This window comes from Doryrhamphus excisus, linkage group LG6, assembly GCF_037039965.1.
Source record: "Doryrhamphus excisus strain RoL-2023G ecotype Guam linkage group LG6, RoL_Dexc_Guam_v1.1, whole genome shotgun sequence".
Classification (NCBI taxonomy): Eukaryota; Metazoa; Chordata; class Actinopteri; order Syngnathiformes; family Syngnathidae; genus Doryrhamphus; species Doryrhamphus excisus.
Genome location: NC_136362.1, coordinates 18,662,626 through 18,689,160, shown reverse-complemented (window position 1 = coordinate 18,689,160; position 26,535 = coordinate 18,662,626). Strand labels below are relative to the sequence as shown.

Here is a 26,535-nt window from a genome sequence, read left to right as displayed (position 1 = left end):
CAATATGGTGTGAAAGACAGCTGTTTGGGCATGACAACGCTCCCTCGTCCAGACGAGTTGTCTTGTGAGCAAAAACATTGATCCCGAATCCCCACATGCAGAGTTCATCTGGCCCCAATAGCCATTCAAGTGTATCTGCTTCATCGGATGTTTGCAGATAAGAAAGATTCCTCCCAGGATGTGTGTAAACATGCGCAGAGGCGTGTGTGTGATATTGATTGTTGAGTGACATGGAAGTATAGATCCAGAGCAGCTGCTAAGACTTTAAATGAGGCCTAAAGCATATCATTGCCTTTCTACAATACTGCCAAAATACTCTGTTACTCTGTTAATACACTAATCAAATCAAACCTACCTGAAACCCTTGTAAATATGTTTATAACGCCTTCCTTGACATGAAATAACACCCCATAGTCACATTTACACTCATATCACCCAATATAGTAGATATAATAAGAGTATTTAATCCATTTAAGACGTAAATAAGACTATTGTGTGTCATTAAAACTTTATTTTAACTACAGGAGCTTATAGGGCAGACACATAGTGAAATTGGGGGTTCAGTAGCCCGTGTTTTTATTAGGGATTATTGTTCCTGTTGTAAGATCATTCAAACCTGCCATATAATCATGTTGTTTGAGCATGTTGTTGTCGCACCAAACATTACAGTAAGATTACTGCCACCTAGTGACCAGTGTAGAATACTACATTTAATTCACAACATCTTCAATGTTTTCTGGATGCCTTATATTTGTACAGTGTTTTAGTTAATTTTGCCATTCTTATGGTTAAAAATGCTTAATTTAAGCAAAAAAAAATACTTTAAAATAATAATAAAAAAAAATAAATATGTATATTTTTGACAAGGCGTGCTTGGACCCACGTCACACCAAAGGCATGGCACATTTGACTAGTGTGAGCGCACTAAATCTGTACCAGTAACACCACACTTGCTCTCAATGTGTGGTAGGGTATGATTCGTTTTCATGCACTGCAATGTAATTGTGCCTTGCAAGTTCCTATTGATAACCAACACATTTACTAATAGAATTTAAGACTCAAAATAATCCCAAAGTCAAACCCACAGCACCCTCACTCACCTGAGTGAGGCTGAGTGTCATTTAATTCATGCGATCTCTCCTCTCTAAATTAATTAAGGACAGTCCCGACATTATAAAACAGAAATAATCAGAACGACTCAAAATAAAACAGGAAATAATCCACAATGGCCGAGAAATTGCAGCGAAACTGGACAATAGAAGTGATGGGACACGCCAGAAGAGGGAAGGGGAATCATGTCCAAGTGCAATCTATTGAGTATTTAAAAAATAAAAACTTAACACCGAAAAGGGCTATAGTTCCTGAATTCCTTCCATATAACAACTTCTGGATATAAACAAAAATTGTGGGGTTATTTCAGGTGTATAAGAGTGAAGTATAAGAACCAAGAGAGGCCATTTCTTGCTTGGGATCAGTGGCATCATCTTCCAGATGTTTTTAAAAAAGCCTTCCTGCAATAGTGGAAGTCTGCAATAGTGGAAGCATAAGGAAATGTTCACTTTCCTCTCAGCATGTAGTCCCACATAAGAGGATCTGGCTAAAGCTGCTATCCATCCATTGCGTGCCTTTCTGCTTCTGCTTTATGCTTTGTCCTGGCAAGCTAGAGGAGCACGTTCGCAGACTCAGAATGACAAAGTGTTTCCGAACAGTCCAAAAATATGGCCACCACCGATCATAAAGAATCACCATGGGTGGGGCTTGTCAAGGAATCTTCTATAAATCAGGCAGTGCCGGAGCAATCCTGATTAAATTCATTGGAGACATCCTGTGCCATGTCTGGGCCATAAATGTCATGCTTTGTGCATGGAATAAGAAGCGAGGAACTGCACAAAAGAAAAATCCTGCTTCAATGAAGAACTTAGTAATTTTCAAAAATGAATGTTCTTTTGTCTGCATTTTGCTTACTATTGACAATTTTTAGTATTCTCTCATTTGCCATTTCCTTTGCTAAGTGCATGCTGAACAGTGGAAGCAAAACAATTTAACCGCAGGGATCAATAAAATGTGATTTATACAAGTGCAGTAATAAATGGCTGGAGTGAATCCCTTTTCCTTGAGACAAGTGAAATAAATGAAGTTTAGCATAATGATTATTATCATTATTGCTATCTTTGTCACCGTTATTAATCATGGCATTTATATTCTAGTATGTCACAGTGCATTAAATCCTTTTCCGGCTCTATGACAGGAGAGTACTGGATGTGAATATAAAGCTCACACCTGTCATTTGTCATCTTTGGTGCACAACGCTGCAGGTCCGACTAAGTGTTTGCAGCCACGCTGGGTATTTGTTTGTTGTTGTAGTCACAACTAATTGCAAACATTAGCATGCAAATCACCACCACACCACTCACAAACTAATCCTTGGCAGGTAAAATACTGCCTGTGGATTTGCACCAGAAAATGTATGCATAAACTTAAATGAAACATGTATATTAAAAAAAAGCAAATGAATGAAATACATTAACTATTGAATGCATTTTTCACAGGAGAAATCACGTCATAGTTTAATTACATGAAGTTGTTATTATTACTTTTAATAGTTACAGTAAAGTCTTCTATTTGCATTAATATTAAACAAAATGTTACATTTTAGCTGCACAGGCCACACAGTTAGGAAACCTGAGTTCAATTCCACCCTCGGCCATCTCTGTGTGGAGTTTGCATGTTCTCCCCGTGCATGGGTGGGTTTTCTCTGGGTACTCCGGTTTCCTCCCACATTCCAAAAACATGTTAATGTTAATTGGCGACTCCAAATTGTCCATAGGTATGAATGTGAGTGGGAATGGTTGTTTGTCTATATGTGCCCTGTGATTGGAGACGACCAGTACAGGGTGTACCAGTAGTAGTGCAAACATCCACATTAATATTGCATCTGCACCAAATTGCATGGCAAATGATCTACGAGGAGTCGAGACTCCCCTGAGGGAGCTTCGTGGTGCCGTCACATTTTATGAGCCGACATGTGGAAGGATGTGAAAGTTGTATTTTGACTATGTTAAGTGTGAGTTGAGGAAAAAAACCACAATTCCATCATTACTAAGAGCAAAGTTCTCTTTCCTCTCAGTTCTCAGATCATATTGAGCACCACCCTGGCACAGGTAATGCAGCCACAGAGCAGACAGACTGATGTGTTTCTATTATGGGATGGAGCGGCACAAAAGAGGAGGTCCAGGACAAACAAGAAATGGGAGGACGGGAGAGAAAGCCAGTAACGTATACATCAGGACCACGTTTCATAGGAGAGATGGAAACAAGAATGATAAACGGTGAGAAAGAAAGGAGACGACAACATGAGGAGAGGGAGTCGGCCTGTCAATCCGATTATGAACCAATCATTTGGCAGGGAATTGCTTTGACCTGAAACTTGGCAGATCACATTCTCTCCCACGCACACACGCATGCATTCCCACATGCACTCAGCATCACTTCCACACAGTTGCATGGAGATAAATGTGTCTAGCTCGTATCCAGTCTGGTGGTGTTAAGTGTGTGTATTAGGGTGTATCAGCATTCATGTGTCTATGTGTATGAGCGAGCGAGGGAGAGAGAGAGAGAGGGTGTAAGTAAGCGAATGAGTAATGAGTGAGTGATAGATGGATGATAATGCACATTTAGCCTCTCTCACAAGGGCTTACATGTCTCGCCTGGCTCATGCACACTTGCTCTCAAAACTGCTTTTCAGTCCTTATTTGGTGTAAAACATGAAGGTATAAATGTCTCCCCTGCTCACTTTCTCGCTGTTTAGCTTTCAGGACATCCATTTCCCACTATCTTCCATATCTCGGATCTTTAAGTTGTCTCGATCTGTCTCTTTCCCACCCGTGCTGTCTGTCTCTTCGTAATGGAACTAATTTGTTTAGCACACAAAGAGTGTTTGTCCATTAGTGCAAGCGTGTCTGTGCCTCGACAGATGGTGACAAATCACTGTGTCTTCTCCGTGTATGTGTGTGTGTGTAGAAAAGCAAAAAAATGCACATTTCCTCAGTGAGCTTATTTACAGTAGGGTCTTTTTTACTATGACAACCATGTGAGGTAAAGGACTTTATTGCAGCTTTGAGCCTCTTTAAAAAGGCAAACAGACTGGAAAAATGTTTACTGAGCTTCTTCATATTTCCAGTTGACTTTGTTCAGTCATGCAGGTGCAGCTAGAAAGTGAGCTTCTCTTGGGACCTGCAAATGTAATTATTTTTTATCTTTCAAGTTTCTGGCCTTCAGTGAACACCGTAACTAGTGTTGGAGATAAGTAAAGTGAGAAAAACCACTCAAGCACCGTGCAGCCTTAATGCTATTTATTACATCTAAATCAGGGGTCTCAAACTCAATTTACTTGGGGGACACTGGAGCTCGGGTCTGGGTGAGACTGGGCCGTATCAGGTTCCCCCCCCCCAAAAAAACGCATTTATTAAAAACAAAAAAATTAAAAAATTTTGATTCCAATTTTCTACAAGAAAAGCTCTGATAAAACATTCCACTGTTCTCAAATATCTTACTTTTTATTTTTCTACACAAAATAAGATGAAAAATAAATAAACAAATCAAGAATAAAGAAAATCAATCAATCAGTAATAAATAAATATAATAATAATAATAAAACGGCAAATAATAAAAACTTAAGAAACCACATATAGTTGGTGGGTAGGCAAATTATTTTTTGGGTAGACAAATTAAAATGAACAAAGTATTATTAGAGCCCTGTAGACATGACAAAACACGACTATAGTCACATTTATACTCTTTTTATTTACAACATATTGCACAACTGCATTGTCTTGAGACACATGCTAACTCGCAAACTAGAGAGCTAGCGACCTAAACGGTAGCGTTCAAGTTATTTCCTTTAAACTTAAATAGACAAAAACTTACCACTTCTACACGGATAGGGAGGATAACTATTAACAGTTATTTAACCTTTAACATGAACATTAATCAAACGTAATAAAAAACTGCAGAGTCGGTCCGTAATAATATCATCCCTCTAGAGAAATGTGAGCTATAGCTAATCACTATTAAGCTGCAGCTGGGTCCAAACACATGCATCTCAGATTGATAAGAATGTGAGTGTGAAGGGGTGTCTAAATGTGCAATATATTTACTATATATACTGTATATGTATATACATCACCCGTGACCTTGAACAGGATAAGCGGAAGAAAATGGATGGCTGTTTTACTCTTGAATATTGTTCGAGTATCGTTCACCTCCTCCCCTCTGCTGAATCGGCATGTTTTGTCATCTTCACTGATAGGTCAGCTCAGGCGGGAAAGTGATCCAGGAAGGCAAGGTCAGTTTATATTGATTGTTTAAATCATTCCGCTGTTTGAGGAGAACAGGAGTGAGACATTGGCTGCGACTTACGGTAAAGATCCTTCCTCTGAGTGAGGGCAACTTTCACAGGGCCTACCAATCAAGTGTGTGAGTGTACATGTGTGTACGTGTGTGTATGTGTAAAGGCTGTGTTTGTGTCATGAGCATCGATATTTAATTTTTCCCCTTACATTATACAATTTTTTTCTTTTCCCAGCCTTTTATATTTTTTCATTATTTTATAATGAGTCACGAACCAATTAAAAATGAACAGCAGGCCATAAATGGTCCCTGTGCCGCACTTTGGTTACAATAGTCTCTTATTCTCTCCAATTGTCTGCATTGTTGGTATCACTTTTAATGAGAGTCTTTTTCTCTTGCCCTCCATTTTGTGCGTGAAACTGGCAGATTATCATTAGCTTGAATCGCTACTTTCATCTCTCCTTCTATATTCCAGGCTGAGTGGCTGTCAGGATTGAAGGTTTCTGGGCCTCCAGAGACATGATAGTTGATGTGTGTGGTGCATACTATCCAACTAGTGGCAGTCATAAGCTGAGGTTTGAACACACCGTATGTTTCCACTGACCTGGCCAACACATCCTGCAGTATGAAAATATTGTACAACTGAATGTATTGGTTGAAATGTGGCTTTTAATGTACTTTTCAGCGAGAATGGCTCCAAAACTTCCCAAAATACCGACCCACTAAACACAAATATATCCACTTTGTCATGATATTGTAGCTGTACTACAACAATGCTTCCTACTACTGTGAAATCAGAGGAAACGGAGCTAGCTGCAGCCAATCGTTTTCTTGTTTGGGGTAGTGCAAGATGGGGGATGCTTCAAGTGTCGTTGTGCCTGCATATGTAACCAAGACAGGGACACAGACAGGGGGCAGGGAGGGCTTTGTGCACCAGCCCTTTCCCACACTCCCTTTCACCTTTTGTTGTATGGAAGCTCCAGGACTCGCTGACATGACGAATCGCTCTGCCTGCTTAGCCCAGACACAGTCGTAGAAAAGTAAAAATGGAATGAAGTGGAGTGAAGTGATGAATGAATGCGTGTATGTCTCGTGTGTGTAGTCCTTAAATCTCAATCTGTGCTTGCAAATGCTAATACCGCCGGGCAACTTTCTGAGCCGGATGCAGAGAAATTAAGGTATCACAATTTTGACATCTAGACTCACATCCTCCAACAAGAGCCAGCCAGCCAGCACCTCATATTAAGACTCACGCCTCTGTCCTAATGCCAGCACCAAGCTGTTGCCCATAAAGCCTTTACCCAGGCACAAAGGAGACATTACCACATGAGTGAGTGACTTTGAATGCCTCTAAGGGCTTGTGTGTATATAGAGTGTGGTGGCTACAGAGAAGAAGGGGTGCAGTTCCTGACAAGCCAGATGACCCTATCATCACCTCCGACCTTTGTCAAGCAAGCGCTTGCCGCCATTTGCCGCATTCATGCATCACACACTTCAGCTGCAGGTGGAGTGATTCTCCAAATTTAGGGAATACACAGGATCAGATATTTAAAGTTCAGTTTGTTTGACTGGTGTGAGCACTTCAGTGACCCCAGCACACTTTGAAGGGGTGGGCCTGGTCTGGTACAATTGCTTATAATAAATGTGTTTGGTTCTTTTGCAACTCTGAACCAACGTAATAACATTTCAGAGCACTTTTAAGCCATAAAAACGGACACGATTTAGAAGAAGTGCATTTGATAAGAGGGGATCAGCAGGGATCATTTCAATGGAAGAATCACGCATGACAGGAAGGAGGAAGTAACGAGTAAGGAGGACGTGGAGGAGTGTAGCGTGCAGAAGCAACACATTGTAGGGACATTTTCACATGTGCGCAAAAGTGCACAAGCGTCCATACGCATGCGCACACACAGTTCACACACACCTTCTCACATGTTCTCATACACACATGTTCTCCTCGTGCGTGCATTGTGTATTGAGAAATGGCTGGGATTGAATGAGTTAATTATAACCAGTACCTTGCATAGTACAAATATACAGAAAGTAATAATTAAAATAATTCCAAGGTCTGAGGTTGGCTTGCTGATGCATGACCACATGAGCATGCACAATTTTGAAGTATTTAATGTTATCGTAACTGATAAGAATGATAAGAATACACATGGAGAGAGTTTGGATGGCTGGTGTTTAGGAAGGATGCTGAAAGTTATGTCATCTGCATAAATGGGGTGTTTTTTAAGTGTGGCACACAAAATAAAATATTAATAATATCATATATAGCCGGTTGGGCAATTTAGGCAGATGCTAGGACCGTAATCGCCTCTGGGGGGCGCCAAAAATTAGGGGAAAGAATCGTCTTCATTTTAATCATACTACTACTACTACTAATATTATGAATATTAATTAATAATAATTATATGAATACTATTATTAATATGAATCACAATATTAATAATAATAATTACTATAGTAACTCTTAAAATGCTCACATTGATGACAATGTAAAGCAATGCCCAAGCAATATTACAAATGATAACAAATAAGTCAAATCATTTCAAAGTCGGAGTAGCTTTTGTATAGGCCAGTTATTAGTTATTTCATATTTAAAATGTAGCTTTTATATAGTGTTTGCATCCAAATTGTGTGGTTATTTAAGTTGTTTCATGTTGACTGTTGTACATCAACTTGGTAAGTTAAAAGGTTTAAATTTTGTGATAAGGTGCTAATAATATTCTCTACTTTTTTTATTTATTTCTTTTATCACAATTTATTAACCATGTAAATTGGTTTAAAAATTTAGGACATTCATTCATTCATTTTCTACTGCTTATCCTTACGAGGGTCGCGGGGGCGCTGGAGCCTATCCCAGCTGTTTTTGGGCAAGAGGCAGGGTACACCCTGGACTGGTAGCCAGCCAATCACAGGGCACATATAGACAAACAACCATTCACACTCACATTCATATCTATGGACAATTTGGAGTCGCCAATTAACCTAGCATGTTTTTGGAATGTGGGAGGAAACCGGAGTACCCGGAGAAAACCCACGCATGCACGGGGAGAACATGCAAATACAGAGATGGCCGAGGGTGGAATTGAACTGGGGTCTCCTAGCTGTGAGGCCTGCGCGCTGACCACTTGAGCGCCAGGCAGCCCAAATTAAGGACAATGCCATTAAATTTCTTTTTCAGGCTATGTAAAAGAGGGGCACCATATAAAATCTCCCCTAATCACTTTGAGTCGGACTGCTTCTGATGAAAAAAAAACATAGTAGATGAAAAGATGAAGAGCTGCAGGTTAGTTCAAGTTGTGAATAGCTGAGCCATAGAGGCTCGGTGGGGTGAAGGTTCAGCATTAAAGGTCAACAAATGCGGGAAAAGGGATGAGATCACAACTCCCGTCCTTCCTTCCTGGAAATAATGCCAGCCGTCATCTTTAGTAATGGTGATTGTTTCCACAAGGAAACACGGGACATGCCTCAAATGTGTGGCATAAGCGATGGTCACTCAGCCATGACTGTGTTCTTGTTGTGATATAAGCATGCACTGGTGGTCCTTTAAACCGACAACACCCCTCCTTCCAAGCTTGTGTGTGACTGTGTTGAATGAAGGCCAGTGTCACCACAGGGTTACATGGTTTTGTCACAGTGGAAAGGAATGCAGCATCACGGCAGAAGAAGATGAAGGGAGAAAAAAGAGGAAGGAAGGAGTAAAAAGAAAAAAAAATGGCCCACCCCCCCATGCACACTGAATGGAGAATTAGGTCATCTTAATACAACCATTGTAGGGAACAAATCATCATCATCATAATTGGACCCTTAGCCAATTGGAGAGTATACTTCAGACACTCACACACACAATCCACAGAAGCTGTCACACACCTCTAGAGCCGCTCACACGACCCTAGGAGCGGGTAACACAGAATTCCAACATAAATCAGCGTGTGTTTGACACTTTTATATCTCATTCACGAGCCTCATTTGGGGACAGAAGCATGATAGAGGAGCGTAACTTGTGCTATATGTAATTGTGGTCGTGATCTTTCCATCAATCACAACGTGCTTACATCACTGAAGCCTGGTGCCTGGCAGGGCAGGGGAAAATATCCATAGGATCATTGCATGCAGCCATCCATGATGAGCACTGAATAGAAAATGTCTAATTATGCCATATGATTAATTGGTCACCAGTCCAGGGTGTTCAGTCCAGCTGGGATAGGGTCCATCTAAACCATGACCCTGAACAGGATAAGCGGTAGAAAATAAATGAATGAATAGCCTCATTATATTTAAATCTGCCCTTCAAAGGAATTAAAATGAATAATGTACCCTTTTGGAATAAAATAGTCTTCAAAAGTGAAGCACACCATATATTGTGCATGTTTCTTTAATTCTTAATTCAGCCCTTTGTATTGAGTTGTGGACTCCAATAGAGCAGCTACACAGAATAACCAGCACAGAAAGCTTTCTAGGTCTTACAGAATCTGCACCTATTCCAGCTGTATTTTTTGTGATTTCATGCTTCCCAGGAAAATGACCTATTTTAATTAATTCCACCCACGGCCTACCTCCAGACACACCCACTCCACTGTGGTTGGTCACACTCTCAAGTTGCTCACAAGGCTCCCAAACCCAACTTTATAGGAATTGATTATAAACAACAATTTATATTTAAAAAATGTCCGCTGTTGACATACAGCCATATGTCTTGGATGCCGAATTTCTCAAGAAAAGAGGTTACCTCAAGACGTCTCTGAATGGTAAGTAGCTTTAGCATTTTAGCATTTTGTACAACATTGGTAACATGTAATGTGGTCATTATACGTTTTTGAGGGACTACCTGTGTTAAAAAAAAAAAAATCTGGTAAACCCACTGATTGTAGTGGGAAATGGCTATTAGCTACTCCAGACTCGATGAGTCAGTCTTGCAATCGGCTCCCTGTATGCACACTGCTACACAAACACTCCTTTTGTTCCATGATTTACCCAATATAAACAGTCAGGGCACTAATAAATTGTTACCTGTTTGACACGACCAAGTACGCTAGAAAGGCATCAGGCTTCCGTAACAGGTTGTCTGCTCAGCACACTGCATTAAAATATTTTTTCTTTTGCTGGAAGAGAATCAGGAACTCCAACCACATCTGCATGATGTTTGCCACGTTAGGAATTGTAAACAAATTTCTCGTCCGAAGTCAGCCGGAATGGGCTCCAGCATACCCTTGTGATCTTGGTGAGGATAAGTGGCATAGAACATGAATAAATGGATAAACACACAATATTAGGACAATTAAGTCATAATATTAAGAGTAAAAATTACATATATTTTTTTAACAAGAGAGAGAGAAACTAACAAAACAACAAATAAAGTTTGAAATTTAGGAAAATTGGTTTTGGTAAAGGTTATAATATTTTGATAATAAAGTCAAAATTCTGAGAATAAAGATGTAATATTCCAAGAAAATGTATGGAAAGAGAGTTCAAATACTTGTAAAAAGGAGCAAAAAAGTGTAAAGTAAAGAGAACAAGTTCATACTTTTTTTATTTGTCACCAATAACAAAAAGATGATATACAGGCGATATTTTTCTTTAAATATCGAAAGTATTTTTGTCGAGCTGAACATGTAAAAGTGTCCCCCATATCCTATCATTTTATAGTATGTGGGCCACGGTGAACAAAGTTTGGACCCCCCTGCTGTAGTCCTTCAAAATAAAAGGAGCACTCCAGTACAATCACACAGTTGCTCCACAGTTGGATTAGGATATGTTGGAAATGGTAGTGGGAAACCAGACATATTTTCCAGAAGATTTAAAATATCTACAAGTGCAAATGATGACAGGCATGAAACAGCGTCTTCCTTCCACGAGTGGCAAAGGTTTCGCCGCATGAGCCCTGTCAGCTGGCGATTGCATAAATAGGTGGAAGACTGAGCGTTTGACCTCAGCTCCTCCTCACACATTTCATACGAGGCTTTGCACATTATTTATTCATGTTTCAAAACAAGTCTGTTGAGGGCATTGCCAAGATCTTCAAACACACACACACACACACACACACACACACACACACGCTTAACAGACAATGTGTGATATAGGCAGTTTAAATTGTCCTGTTCCACTGTAATCTATTGCATGTGTGGGTTGCTGACATTTGGAGGAAACATGTCAACAACTGGGCAAAGACAAAGGCGAGAAAAGGCAGAGCTGACACTAATCTCCAAGGTAGCATGTGCTCTTGTTGCCTATCAAAATAATTGACAGCGTTTTATACAGCGAGATGCAAGAAGTGTTTATCACGGCAATGCCCACACTGTCGATTATGCATCTTAACAAGTGTGGAGCAGTAATGAGACGTCTGGAGTTGTTGTGGTGGTGTCTTAGTGGTGGCGGTTACACACATCCACTCACTTTACAGCATTGGCAGTTTACATTGTAATATAACAATCTCACTGCATATTAGGACACATTACTGATGTTAAGTAGCCTGAAGTGTGAGTCCACATTCACACTGCGCTGTCATCCACGCTTCAGCACGTGTACACGTGCCATCACTCAATGATACAACGCTGTATTACTGTGTTGATTACGCAAGATTCATCAACCTCTTGCAGGAGTAACAATCCCGTCCACCTCTTCCAATCGGGTTTGAGCACGGCACAGAAAATTCACACACAGACTTCAGGTGCAAATAACTGCTAGAGTGGTATATAAAACAGATATCCTATTTTTTAGCAGTTGCTTGATGACTCATTTGTTGTTTGCTAACTTCCCCAACCTTCTGCGTGTATAGTGGCTGCATTTCTCCAGGTGACAGATACATATGTGTGAGCGGTAGAGAAAAAAGCTCTGGTTTACTTGGGGAAAACTCGGGTGGCACCACCTTTGCATGTCACTTATGGTGTAGTTGAGACTTTTTTCTAACGGTCCCATATTATTAAGTGTTTTGCACAAAATATAGCCTTGATGCTGAATTTAGACTTTAGAAAAAGTTTTTAGTAAGCCAAACAGGAAACACACTGTCCATGCCTATCTCTGTAATGCTGAACTAATAAATAATACACTAATAAAGCATATTAGCAGCCATCTACAAAATTTCTCAAAAGAGGAGCAGGTAATAGATTTTTAGAATCTTGGGTGTCAATTTGACCCTGGAACAGTTGGACCTGTACAGTGGTACCTTAGTTAACGTCCGCTCCCGGTTTGCATGTTTTTCAGTTAACATTCAAAATGTATGCAAACATTTTGCCTTGGCTTGAGTTTGCCTGCTTGGTTAACAAGCAATATGGCGCGTGTAAGAAAATGTATTTGTGCTCGATTTGTTTTTGCAGCCATCTTGGATCACAGGAGCGATATTTAGTTTACACTTTACTATGACAGCTTGTGGTGTGAAAAAGAGATTGCTCCCCCCAACAGAGAGAAGTCATCACAAAGTTTGAAGTTGGTGTCCATGTCTCACCATGATGTGCCCTCATCAACAAAAAGTTAACTAATGTTGCGAAAGGAGTAACTGTGTTAACAAAACAGACACCACAAACCATCAAAGATATTGAGAAGTCTTTGCTGGTGTGGATCAAGAGCTAGCGGCAGCTAGCTTTGCAAAACTAAGAAAAGGTGATGTTAAATATTAATCACTTGTAATTATTTGGCCATCATTTTCATTTTCATGTAAAATACGTGTTTTGTGTTAAAATGTTGGGGTTTCTGAAACTGATTAATTGGATTTACATTATTTTCTATGGGAATACTTGCCTTGGTTAGAGTCCGTTTTGGTTTGAGTCGACCTTTTACAAGGCTTTAATGACACCACCACTGCATTTTCATTTCCATTATTTCCTGTGGTAAAAATGGCTGCTTGAGTGTCCAACCCAGTGTGTACAAAAATTACCTGGCACTAAACGGGTGTACTTTTTTTTATTTTGCACTTCCCACTGTTTTGACTTTCACTCTGCAGCAGTGCGTCCACAGGCTCGCAAACAGCCAGGGGGAGAATGGACATGATTGACATCACTTGGCCGGCCGTAGGAACCCTCCTTCCCGTCGTCTCCTCCTCCTCCTCTCCCTCTCCCTCTCCCCCCACTCTCTCCATCTCCAGGCTGCGAGCTCAGTCACACTCCACGCAGCCAACAGGGATGCATCGAGGGCGCAGCGCAGCCTGAAAAATGGCCCCGACTCCGCGCGTCTTGTGGATCTATCCTTCCCGATTCCTGCTTTCCTTCTTGGTGCTTTTTCACGTGTTCTCGCCGTGCCAAGCATTAAGGAATTACCCGGAGAATGAAGGTAGGTGTCCATACTACTTGGTTGCGTGGACCCGGGGACTGGGGAGGTGAAGGGAGCCCCCTCTGGAGCGTTCACTTGCCGGTGGACATTCCCCATAAAAGTGCTCCACTTGGTTATGAATCATGTATGAAGAGATACAAAAAGAGCAAGGAGGGATAGAAGGGAAAGTATGCGTCACGTTTTTTCTTTTGCATATTGACATTAAATTTGCATGACATGTGACGATAGAAGGCGGCACATCAGTCCACCAAAGTAGGGTAACTTCGAACAGTTTTACACGGACATGTTCATTAAAACACTCTGAGGGATGATGCCTTTTTCTACTGTGGATTTAAGCTATCTGACTCAAGTCTGCAAATGAGAGGCAGCAATTACATTACATTTGTCACAACCTCTCTCTGTTATTATATTAACATCGATGCTTAGCCTCAAATGAGCCAATACATTTAGTCTCTTAACTACTCCCGACTGCTTCTAGGGCTGAAACACGCAAGATGGCTTGTTTGAAGGAAAAAAAAGAGCACATCTGCTTGAGACTGATGATGAACACTTTGTTAAACAAGTTATTAGTGAAAGGAAGACATGATGCTGTCAGGCGATGTCGTTGTCAAGCACATCTTGCATGTGTAATTTGACAGAATGAGGAAATGAAATGGCAGTTATTTCAGAAATTGTACACAGACGCAGGAAAATGCTTAAAAAATGCATAAAAAATAAGCCTCGCCAACATATCATAGCAACCCTAAGGGTCCGCACACCCTTAGGGTTGCATTATAGTGCTCATAAATGATATTAGTAGGTTGGCACATGACAAAATATAGTTGATTGACAGAGGGGAAAATTAACAATTGTATTATTATTTATTTATTTTATTATTTGTTTTATTGTTTCTATTTTAAAATTAAATAAACACTTGGGAATTGTTTTTCTTCATAGATAACAAAACAACGCCCATAGCTGATGTCATGCTCTTCTTTAAACGGCAAACTAGTTGAAGCGAAATCAACAGCGCCTCTGCTGGTTGCAGCCAAGCATCCATTTTGCGTCAAGTTGCTTAGAGTGGCAATTCATCAACAACAACCGTTTTTTTTTTAAATGCTAGAAGTAGTAACTCATCAAAAAAGCAGCTTAAGAATTCAAACCTCCATGTGAAGAAACGTTGGAGCTGTTATTGTAGCCCTTTATGGAAAAAAAACAACTACGGTATTTGGTAATTTAAGTCAAAATGCCAAAACTATGCCAAACTATAAGGCAGTAGAAACATGTGAAAGGCAATAATCTTCAACAATATTATTAAAGTTACAAAAAACATTGCACACGCATTTACAGCAAAGGAGGCCGCCCCTCAGCATAGATGGGACCCCCAATGTGAGAGCCGTGAATAGGTATAGAATGCTGAATGTATGTCACAGCCCGGAGGACTTCATACGGGCTCAGGAGGGTAGACGGCAGGAGCGAGGATGAAGAAGAGGGAGAGGGAGCGGCAGCAGTCAGGGAGGAGTGTTTAAACAGGAGGAGACAATGCATGTGATGAAATATTCATAGTGGTGAATGGAGAATGAAGGATGATGAATTGAAACTCCTGTTGATTTGGATAAATGAGTTGCAGTGCTTGTGGCGGATATGACAAGCTGCAGTCGTTGATCGCTTTATTTGATATGAACACTGGCTGACTTTTCCTCCAGTCATCTTTCTCTGTATCCTGCTGTTTCACACTACATTGACCTAATTTGCACCTTAAACACCACTTCGTCATAGCACAGGCACAAATATGGCAATATGATGAGAGTGAAACTACTCCGTTTTGATAGTGGTCACTGTAGGATAATTATAATTAGGTCTAATGCAGCTAAATAAGGTTATATAATGTTCTTTGTTCTGTTGTTTTGGTAAATCAATGCCTCTCTGAAAGTGTCAATCAAAAGTGAGCATTATCTTTGCACACAGCTTTTGTTTTAGATTGTACTTAATGTTGACGTGAAGTGTGCTTTACAACTTTGCTTTACCTGGAAGCTCTCCATAGCTAAGAAATTGTACCAGTGTGTGGTTTTGTGTGCATCCTTGGCTTGACTGTGACCGTGCACATTGTCCACCCTCATATTTCAGTTGCCACTTTATTCCAGGAATGCCTGCGCCGAAGCGAGGCTGTCGTAAAAACATACAGTTCCCCATGCAATGACCAATTAAAGAGCACAGGCCCCTTGGACGGAGCCGATATTGTTAGCTAAAATAGTGTTACACTGTCAACAAGCGCTGTTTACGACGGCAGTGGAAATTGTTGGCATTTACAAGAAAAGCAGTTGCTGAGCTGGACAAGTGGAACAAAGTGCCTGGAGGATAAAATTGATGAAATTGGTTCAAATTGGTGCTAAATGCAGACAGCACGGGGAACGTGATCCACAGTGGAAATGACTTCATAAGTCGCTGAGACGATGGATCCCTTTTCAAAGTCAGCAGCACTAAAGAGAGGAAGAGGAGAAGGAGGCGATGATGCACCAGCAGAGGGAGCCCCCCCACACACACTCTGAGTTGTGTGTGTGAACCCTGAGGGTAAACTGATGTAACATCAGGTCGGGTGCCCCCAGGACTAACCCCTCTGTGTGTGCAGCGTTTGCACTTTTTACATCGTTTTCCTCACTCCTGCCATTTTCATCTCCACTGTTTTCTTTTTGTGCACATCAGTCCAAGAAAATATGGCAGGAGCTGCCTTTTATGTTATATTAAAGATACATTATTATGCAAAATTCAGTTTTTATGTCAGAAATGTCAGAAAAATGTTATCATCTTTGAAAGAAGAGGTGCCCACACAGTTATGGGCTTCGGTCGTAGGCGTGATACTGCCTCTGATACCACGAGATAAGCAATGGACAGCTTTGTAAAATACAAAAAGGCTTCATTACGTATCCAAAATTAAAGCCTGGAGCTCAGTCAAAACGTTCAGCTACCAACGTGGTAGCAAGTTTTATCATTTTGTTTTCATCAGGGAATAGGCTAACCTTGCATGATGTTTGTTTGTTTCTTTTGGCTTTTTCCTGATTACGGAGTCATGTAGAGCAATAACAAATTCACATGAAAAAATATAACATTGGGGTTGAGAGTTCCTTGAGTTTCGTTAGTAAACGTTTATTCATCAGTTCAGTTCAGTGGTTTCCCTCTTGGGAAGAGATTCTTAATCCATTGATAATGACGAAAAAAAACAGTCCTACCAGCTCGCCACTTCATTGTAAAGGAATGAAATCCAGTAAACAAGTTTTTAATATTTCACACTTCAGTTTAATATGGCAATAAATATCAATTCACAATTTACTCATTTTTAGTTCATGGATTCAGTAGTATTTCAATAAGTTTACATAGTAACCATTATACACAGTGCATCTTCTACTTCGAGTTAGCATTGAATTTAGCAATCATCCAGGATACAATAAACAGCGACAATTATTTAAAAAAATAACTTAATAAAAAAAATTAAAAAATAATAAATTAACAAACAAGTAAATAAGTAAAAACACATTCCTGCAATGGCGTTCATGGCACGATCGGCGCAAACAAGCAAGTAATCTTTCTACACAACCTACACAACATAGGGTGGCACACAACAATTGTGAGAGGTGTGTGCATCTTACCGCAGAGTTGTTTTATCCGTCAGCTGCCAGGTTGCTTTCATGCTGAGACAGCAAATCGGAGCGTACTGCTGTGTGGCTCGGGTGTTGGTCGTCTCCCAACCTGAAGGTTGTGGGTTTGATCCTCCGTCCTGCAGTCTAAGTATTCTTGGGCAACCCACCAGTTGCTCCTGATGCTGCGTCATCAGTAGGTAACTGTGCTAACAGTGTCTTTGGAAGTGGAAAAACCTTATGTAAGTGCCGCATTACAGCGGATACACATCACGGTTTTGAACTTGTCTTTTTTTTTTGCATTTTGTTGTCCTTCTCTTTCGTTGCCTTGTAGCTTTCTCGAGCCTATTTAAACTTCCCGCATCTTCAAACACCCGCTTCCTTCTTATTCCTCTGCGATTCCTTGAAGCAAAAAAAAATCCTTCAATATTTTTTGTGATCGAAGTATTTGAATTATTTGAGTTATCGTTGCAGCCCTACTTCCCAGCGTCACTCGCTCATGATGTGGGGCCGTTTTTTCCATCGGTGTTTAACAGCTTAATGTCCAAGCAGAATCTGTAGTAATGATCAAAGTTACTTAAGATTTGTCAGATTAAAATACAATCACTGCATATCAAAACATGTGATGCAAGTGTCTATTTCACTATGTCCTTTTAAAGCACCCGAAGCATCATGGAAACTGCAGTTCTTTTACCGTGAACATAAAACTAATCTGCAGCAATTTATGTGTCTTTTTGTAATTACAACTCAAACAAGAATTATCAGAATGAGTGTAAAAGTGAAAACCTACCTGGTTTTCATTGCACTAACCACATTTGGCATGAGGCTTTGCATTGCATTGGTCCTCAGGCGAGGGTAGTGGTGGGGGGGGGGGGGGGGGGGGTGGTGTGGGGCGGGTATGGCTGTATTGCTTTGTAAGGTCAACACGAGCAGTTATTGCAAAGGCAAGCATATGTAAAACATGCCCTCTCCTGACACACACACACATGAACACACTCTCTTCTAATGATTCACACAAGATCCTGACTGTGGTATAATGCAGGGTCAAAGGTCTCCTCTACTTTAATTGCTTTAATCTATAAGGCTCGCTTGTTGCTATCGGCAAAGCCATACCTCATGGAAAATGTGCCTTTGTGTGATGGCGGCGCTCCCGTGTAACAACCGTGACCTTGAACAAAAGACAATATAGATCGCTACTGTCATCAGAGAACGGCAAAAAAAGCACAAGCATCCACCTGTTTTTTCTTTCTTTTTTTTTTTTAATCTGCCTCTTTCATATTTGCCCTACTTTGCTTTATCTCGCTCTAGGATTGTTTTCCCTTCTGCTCTTACTTCAGCGCTTTCTCATACATTCCCCAGAGCTCCCAGGACTTGTAATCGGGTAGAGCTGTGTAAAACATAGGCACACAGAGTCTGAAGCACATGCATGCACACCCACAGACACTCATTTCATCCTAATGTATGGCTAGGGGGCAGTTTGGTGGTCTTGGTCCAGAGAATAACGTCAGGTATTCCAGTGGTTGGCTGATAGATGAGGCTATAAATACAGCACGGTGACAGAGAATGATTCTGGTGTGAAGGCTGTGCGTGTGTGTGTGTGCATGAGAAAAAGAGAATGGTATTATCCACAGAAAAGAAAAGAAGGCAAATCCATCGGAGTGAGATGAGAAAAAAGAGACAAAGAGAACACACTCATGGTAAGCAGAGCACCCAATGAGGCTTTGTCTTATCTATGAATGAGAAATAAGCCAAACCAGTCTACCGCTATTTTTTTTAAAGGCTTCACATGTTAAGAAGGGAGAGGAACACTCATCGCATTGATCGTCACTGCATGCATTTCCCTCGAAAGTTGTAAAGTGAGATGAAAAGATACTCTCAGCGTATTTGCATAGTAACCTACATATGAATGGAAAGCAAGTGGCTGTGCAGTGTACAATGTGTGCCAATGTCTCCCGAGCATTTCCAGATCTACTTGTGGAACACATTGGATCCACATGCCTTCTCATTCTCAGCTCCAACTATTTGCATTTTCATAGGAAGATGATGACTGACGTTTTTTTTACACCGACCCATAAAAACATGACCACCATAAAGCATGCACACAGCCAAAACGATATACGGGCCAATTGACCTTTCACACAATACAATACAACTGTCTCAGCATGAACATGTAAACATGAGCCAAGTTGGATCTTAGAAATAGAAATCAAAGTGTCAGCCATGATTACAATCGCAGAATTACGTGAATTGTCAAAGCTGGAAACGTAATGGGGATGAACTGGAAAACTGCAAGCTATATGTTGACATTTATTTTTGACATTATTTGTTTTTTTCCACTGTTGATTAACTTGCATTAGCACAGTTGAAGTTATGCTTAGAATGGCATTGGTTTTGGTAGATTTTGCTCATTCATGACAATTAATTCCCTTTAAATCCAAATCTCAGAAACCAAGTGTGGTCGGGTATAGAGATGCTGTTATGCTGGTCTTATAAGCATACCGGCATCCCATGCCATACAGGCATAGAGAATGCAGGAAAATACAACATAGGCTGGTCTGTGCTGGTTGCTGGTCTTTGGTGGTATTTCCAGCAGGGTTTCGTTTATGGCACCTTTTTTCAAAAGTGGAACAAACATGTGAAGAAGATAGCTTTTTCTCATATTTGGTGGTCATAAACTGACTCTAGTATTGTTACACTGCTATAACATAATTCGGGTTAATAAGGATTGCTTAATAAGGGTACGTCAATGTCAAAGGATGTATTTCTCATTAGTGAAGTTTATATCAGTGAACCCCAGACTAGAAAAGCCCTTAACTGGTAACAATCCCTGATCACCAGACCTTCTCTGTTCTTTACATCGACATTTGTATTCCTCCTCACCCCCCTCACCCGCACATTAACACATTAACACGCACACCTACAAGCTGCTGCAACCACTTTCTTGACCCCAAGTTTGTTTTAATTGAATTAGTTTGCTTCTGCTGTCTCTTTATACTGCCCTCTGTTTGCAATGCAGGCTTGGCTCGTGCTGCGCCATCGAAAGGCAGCAATAAGCAGCTTTACAAGCAAACAAGGCAGGATTTGGGCTCACCGTACAGAAGAAATGGGTGTGCTGGATGTCTTTTTCCTACAAATTAATAGTAAAATACCAGCAGTTCAGTCTGCAGGTATTGTCTTCATGGCTGCATTGGTTATAGAAAGCGCTATATTTTTTCACAGTTAAGAAGTAACCAGAAGTAGAATAAAATAGTGTGCCCTTGAAGGGAACCATTGTTTTGTCTGGAAATACAACAACAAGACATAGCAAATGTTTTCAAAAAACATAGGCACATTGAGACCAGCTGTACTGGTATTTCATAATACAGTGGAACGTTGGTTAGTGTCATGAACCTGTTGTAGTAGGTCAGGACCGGGATATTAAACATTGTTCTATAGTAAAACATAAATATGTTGAAAATACCAAATATGACACAAAAAACATTTTTTTGCCAAAACAAGCAAAACATTTTTGATATCCTGTAATTAAGGATGTGCTGATCAGCATTTTGGGCTAATTTTTGGCCTCAAATTGGATTTGATTTTGAGTCCCGATCTTTGACAATGTTATAGATTAAGGAATGTTTTTAGCAAGGTTCTAAAGTAAATACAATAACGCATTCTTATAATGCTCATTTCATTTGCTAATACAGTAACCCCGGGTTGATCGTAATTCGTTGGTTCCTGACCCGACCGTGATCAGTAAGTTTCCGCGAATTAGGATTTCTTATATCTGAATAAAATGTTATTAGAGCCCTTTAGACATGAACCAACACCCATATGTAGTAGATTGTAGACGTAATATGAGTAAGTAAGCCATTTAATACATACATTAATGAGACTTGTGCTTATGTATGTATGTTGCTATAAGGCTGCACGGTGATTGCGTGGTTAGCGCACAGACCTTACAGCTAGGAGACCCGAGTTCAATTCCACCCTCGGCCATCTCTGTGTGGAGTTTGCATGTTCTCCCCATGCATGCGTGGGTTTTCTCCAGGTACTCTGATTTCCTCCCACATTCCAAAAACATGCTAGGTTAATTGGTGACTACAAATTGTCCATAGGTATGAATGTGAGTGTGAATGGTTGTTTGTCTATATGTGCCCTGTGATTGGCTGGCGACCAGTCCAGGGTGTACCCAGCCTCTCGCCCAAAAACAGCTGGGATAGGCTCCCCGCGACCCTCGTGAGGATAAGCGGTAGAAAATGAATGAATGAATGTTGCTATAAATGGGTTTCAGTGCTAAGAGTGGCAAGCGGACAGCTAGACTATGTCGGGGGTACAAAGTTGAGTTTGTACCCACTTGCTGTGCATTACGACCACAACAGTAGCCTGTGTTTGTATTATGGATTTTTATTAGAGATTATTGTGTGTGTTAAAATTAAATTAAATAAAATTAAATAAAATTTTAGCGCTCCTGTGAGAATGCCGGCCTGGGCAATCGCAATTGCATAGCTAGAACCGCCACTGGACATGGTCTTGTTTACCTCCCAGTCTGCTGCAAAAACAAAGCATTGTGCTTTACGGCACCTGGTGGGCTCATCCTTTGATTGCCGATCAATAAAGAAAACAAAAAACCCTCAGTTTCTCATAAATTTTGTTACCTATCAGATGGCATTCTGACGGTTGTGTATCCATAGGGCATATTTTAGGGGATTTTACAAGCAATGTAAGTTAAAAGAATGGTGGCATAGTATGAGCTGCATTTCTAGTCAAACATACGCAATTCAAAAATCCTTTTCATATAAAATCCTACTAAATCATGAAAACAAACTGGAAGGAGACAGCATACCAGACAAAGCTCCTTCAGAACCTCAGTTTGGCACTGACAGACATGTGTGTGTGTCTGTGTGGGTGTGCATCAATCGTAACAACCTGTCTGCCATGTGATTTCCTATCTGAGTCAACTGCCAAGGCCCACTGCTCTAATTTCCCCTCCTGTGGCCAACCACTGTGTGACAGCAGTGCGGGTCCACAGGGTATCGGCACTCTGCTCTCATCAGGAGAAATGTCGTAAAAGGTCAAGAAGAAGCACCGAAAGAGTACCGCACACCTGAGCGTGACAACTTCGCACATTGTGTTGTGAGCTGAGCTGTCTCGTTGAGGAGAAAAGCGGCTTTTGTGATCATTTGTTCTTTTAATGGTGTTATTTGATTCGCCTAATAAACGCTGGGCGTGTGTAGCCACGTGTCATGTTTACAGTTTGTACTGCAAGTTGTTTCGGAAACCCCAAGGTCTCTGCTGTTTGTGTGTGCAAGTGAAGGCATGTGTGTGTGAGCTGCTCTTTGGCCTTGATGAGTTGTCGGAACTGCTTATTAAAAAGAAACAAGTGTCTGGGTCTGACTGGGTGTCACAGTTCAACACTGCAAGCATTCAACCAGCAGACAATCCTTCTCTCTCTCTCTCTCTCTCTCTCTCTCTCTCTCTCTATCTCTCTCTCTCTCACACACACACATACTACAGCTTCTTCAAGCAACAAACTGGGGCAGCGCTCTTGTCGTCGTTTGCCAGAATGGTGGCTATTTGCGTTACGTTAGTGCTGTGACTGTCAATGCACAATATATGTAATCGCAGTTAATATGCCTTCTGGAGGGAAGTGCTCGCCCATGCCAACAGACAAGCGCTATTGTGCATCTTTGAAATATTGAACAGAAATACATTATAATCACATGCAATTATTACAGATTTAGAGTTATTTCTGGAATTATCACAAACACTGTACAAGCCACTGTACAAGAGGAAAAAACAGATTTGCACATGCATTATATAAGCTGCACCAGACTACACACCGTACATATCCATATCAAAAAATGGAATATTGTGGTGCGCACAAGTTGGTGAGACTATATATTTCAAATTTTATTTGAAAAAGCCGAAAGATACAAACAAATGAAAATCAAATGAAAAAGCCGAAAGATACAAACAAATGAAAATCAAATCAAATAAAACCTGTTTCATCGTTGAATATGGCCCATGTATTAGTCAAGGAATATGTATATTGAATCAATTATTTTTTGCCTAAATTAAGCATTCTCAAGCAGTATGACTAAATGAGTTAAAATATAATATTAGGCATTCAAAAGACTCATGAATAGATGGATAGCTGTGAAATGATATGCAGTACTGTACACTGGTCACTGGGTGTGAGTAATGTTACTGTAATGTTTGGTGAGTGTCACGTTCTTTTGGACTTTGGCCAACCCGCACTTGAAAAGGCCAAGAAGACCACAGAGGACGCTTTACCAACTTAACTCACACAGATTGTCTTGAGTTTTATTTCACACTTCAAATATTTACAGGAGCTCATGAGGTTTATACACTATATGTTGATAAACTTTGAATCTAAGAGGAAAGTTGTTCCATGCCTGTGGTGTCTCCTTGGTCTTCTCTCAATACAATCATTTGAATAGTCGTGACAGTAACATTTGTGATGTCCTCCATATGGCATATCATCATCTCATACGGTGGTCTGGAAAAAGTTTTTGGTCCCTTACTGATTTCTTAGTTTTTTGCATTTGTTTGTTTGTTTTGGCCACAGAGGATCTTTTTGCATGTTTGTCATAATTAAATGTTTCAGAAAACATCAAACAAATGTAAATATGACAACAAAGCTGAACACGGCTTTTATTATTAAGGGAGAAAAAAAATCCAAAGCCCAGTGAATGAGGCCCCATTAAAACATAAGTGAGATTAAGTGAGATCTATTAGGTTATGAAGCCATTTCTAAAGCTTTGGGACTTCAGCAACCCACAGTGAGAGCCATTATCCACAAACGGCAAAAACACGGAACAGTAGTGAACCTTCCCAGGAGTGGCCAGCCAAGCAAAATTGCCCCAAGAGCGCAGCGACGACTCATCCAAAAGGTCACAAAAGACCACACAACAACATCCAAAAAAACTGTGGGCCTCAGTTAAGGTCAGTGTTCACAGCTCCACCATAAGGAAGACACAAGGCAAAAAAACGACCTACACGGCAGAGTTTTAAGACGAAAACCACTGCTGATCTCAAACATCTTGATGACCCCCAAGACCTTTCGGAAAATACTCTGTGGTCTGATTATAAAAAGTTGAACTTTTGGGGAGGTATATGTCCCATTTCAGAAAAAGAACATCATACTAACAATAAAATATGGTGGTGGTAGTGCGATGGTCTGGGGCTGTTTTGCTGCTTCAGGACCTGGAAGACCTACTGTGATGAATAGAACCACGTATTCTGCTGTGTACCAAAAACCTTAAAGAGAATATGAGATGCTGTGGCATGATCTTAAAAAGGTGGTTCATGCTGGAGAACCCTCTAATGTCGCTGAATTACAACAAATTTGCAAATATGAGTGGGCCAAAATTGCACCACAGTGCTGTAAGAGAATCATCGCAAATGATCACAAACATTTGATTGCAGTTGTTGCTGGTGGCTCAGCCAGTTTGGGGGCAATCACTTTTTCACACAGGACCATATGGCATTGGTGTCAAAACAAGTCCATTTGCCATCAGAATTTGTATCAAGGATTTGAAAGACATGCACTTTTAGCGTCATAGTTGTCATAAGAATTGTCATACTATTTGATTAATACCACGCACAGTCATGTGACACTTACTTTTAGCGATTTTTAACAAACCAGACTTGATTGCTGGAATAACAGGCTTTTATTACAGGTTTGAATGATCTCACAACAGGCACAACAAACCGTTGCAATCTGTTCAAGGAAAACACTTCATACATTGCGCCAAATGTGTGGTATTAAACTTGTTAACATTTTTAATGCTGGCAATTAAATGGTCAAGATGTAAATACTTCACAAAGACACCATGCAGCCGATAATTGATGCGTGGTGGTCCATTAAGAACCAAAGACTTCTTCATAATCAAAACAGTAGCGTCCCTCAGCAAAATATGTCTCTATGGTAAATTTCAGTATGGAGCCTAATCACTTGCAAATGAGTTCCATGCACAGTAATATAAATAAATGATCATATGTGACTTTTTTGGCTATTACATTTCTAGTCACATTTGTGCTGTGTTGTGGGTATCTCCTTTAATGTTCCATGGAGCGATATGCTTCATGATTCCATGATTTGTTATGTCAAACCTGCTGGTTATTGCTAATTCTCTGTTTTCCATTCCAATAGTCGGTTTTAAATCCTTAGTCAAGGTCTGCTACTCTACCCTTCTTAGTAAATAAACTCCATTGAGTCCATACTGTATTGACTTGGTCATTCATAATCATGAAAAACTTTCTTACATGTTCTCTACGTCTTTCCTACTTTGCGTGTGGAGGACCATTTACAAAACAACCATGGAAAGTCACAACACACACAGCTTCCTATAAAGTGACATGAGCAGGGGATGAGAGCGCAGGCAGAAAGTGGTAACAAGAGGAAAAAAGAGCACAGAGCCTCCGGTGGGTTGCGGACGAGTGGAGAGAGGACTGATGAAAAGACAGCAGCGAATGGAGCGCTCCCACTGCATGGACACTCCATTTCTAAAGTTCAGGGCTCAACTGTTTTGAGTCCTTCATCCTGCTCACTGTTGGCCCATGTCGAGCAGAAGCAAATGAAATCCACTAAGTACACTACTAGTCCATAGTGTGTACAATCTATAATAACAAGGGCTGGGTGACATTTTTTATGTAGCTATTTATCAAAATTCTTCAAATGATAAGAACGTGACTTATACCGGTATAAATGATAAACGGAAACAAGCCAGATTGATGACTGCGCTCCACCGCGGACATATATGATGCATCATATGCTGTCATCGTGAGGAGAAGGATCTAAACAGGTTGACATGGCAAAAGTTGTCAAAGTTGTCTGGAGGCAGGGGTAAGATTAGTTTAGCATGCTCGTGTGGTTGTGTGTGTGCGACTCGGGCTTGATGAGTATATTTTACAATATACATACGTTTTATACCTAATACCCAAAGATGACTTGCAGGTTCTATGTGAAAGAAATACAAGAAGCATGTTTATTTTTGAACGCAGCTTGTCTTAACTGTAAATACAGATTCTCTACACACATAGAACACAATTTACGTGACCATAAGAGCGCCGTTTGTCCCATGTTTATGTAAAGAAAATATAAGTGTCATAAAACCTATCTTAGATATGCAGTTGGAATTGCATGGGTGACTACATCTTCCTTATTCCCAAGCACAGGTATTATAGTTTGTTGAATATTTAGTAGCAATGTGTGCAGAGGCTGTTGGCCAGTTTTTAACAATATATAAATGTGCTTTATTTTTGAGACAAGTTTAAATTCTATGTCCTTTTA

General features: G+C 40.4%; 1 protein-coding gene across 1 annotated transcript in view; it reads left to right on the top strand.

Annotated features, from left to right (window-relative positions):
- The first annotated feature begins 13,429 nt into the window (after positions 1-13,429).
- The window catches only part of LOC131126447 (ephrin type-A receptor 3), a 109,349-nt gene continuing 96,243 nt past the window's right edge, over positions 13,430-26,535 (top strand). Inside the window, exon 1 of the mRNA XM_058068979.2 lies at positions 13,430-13,623. Coding sequence (XP_057924962.1) covers positions 13,506-13,623 — 118 coding nt within the window. The 5' untranslated portion in view covers positions 13,430-13,505. The remainder of the gene's footprint in view (positions 13,624-26,535) is intronic.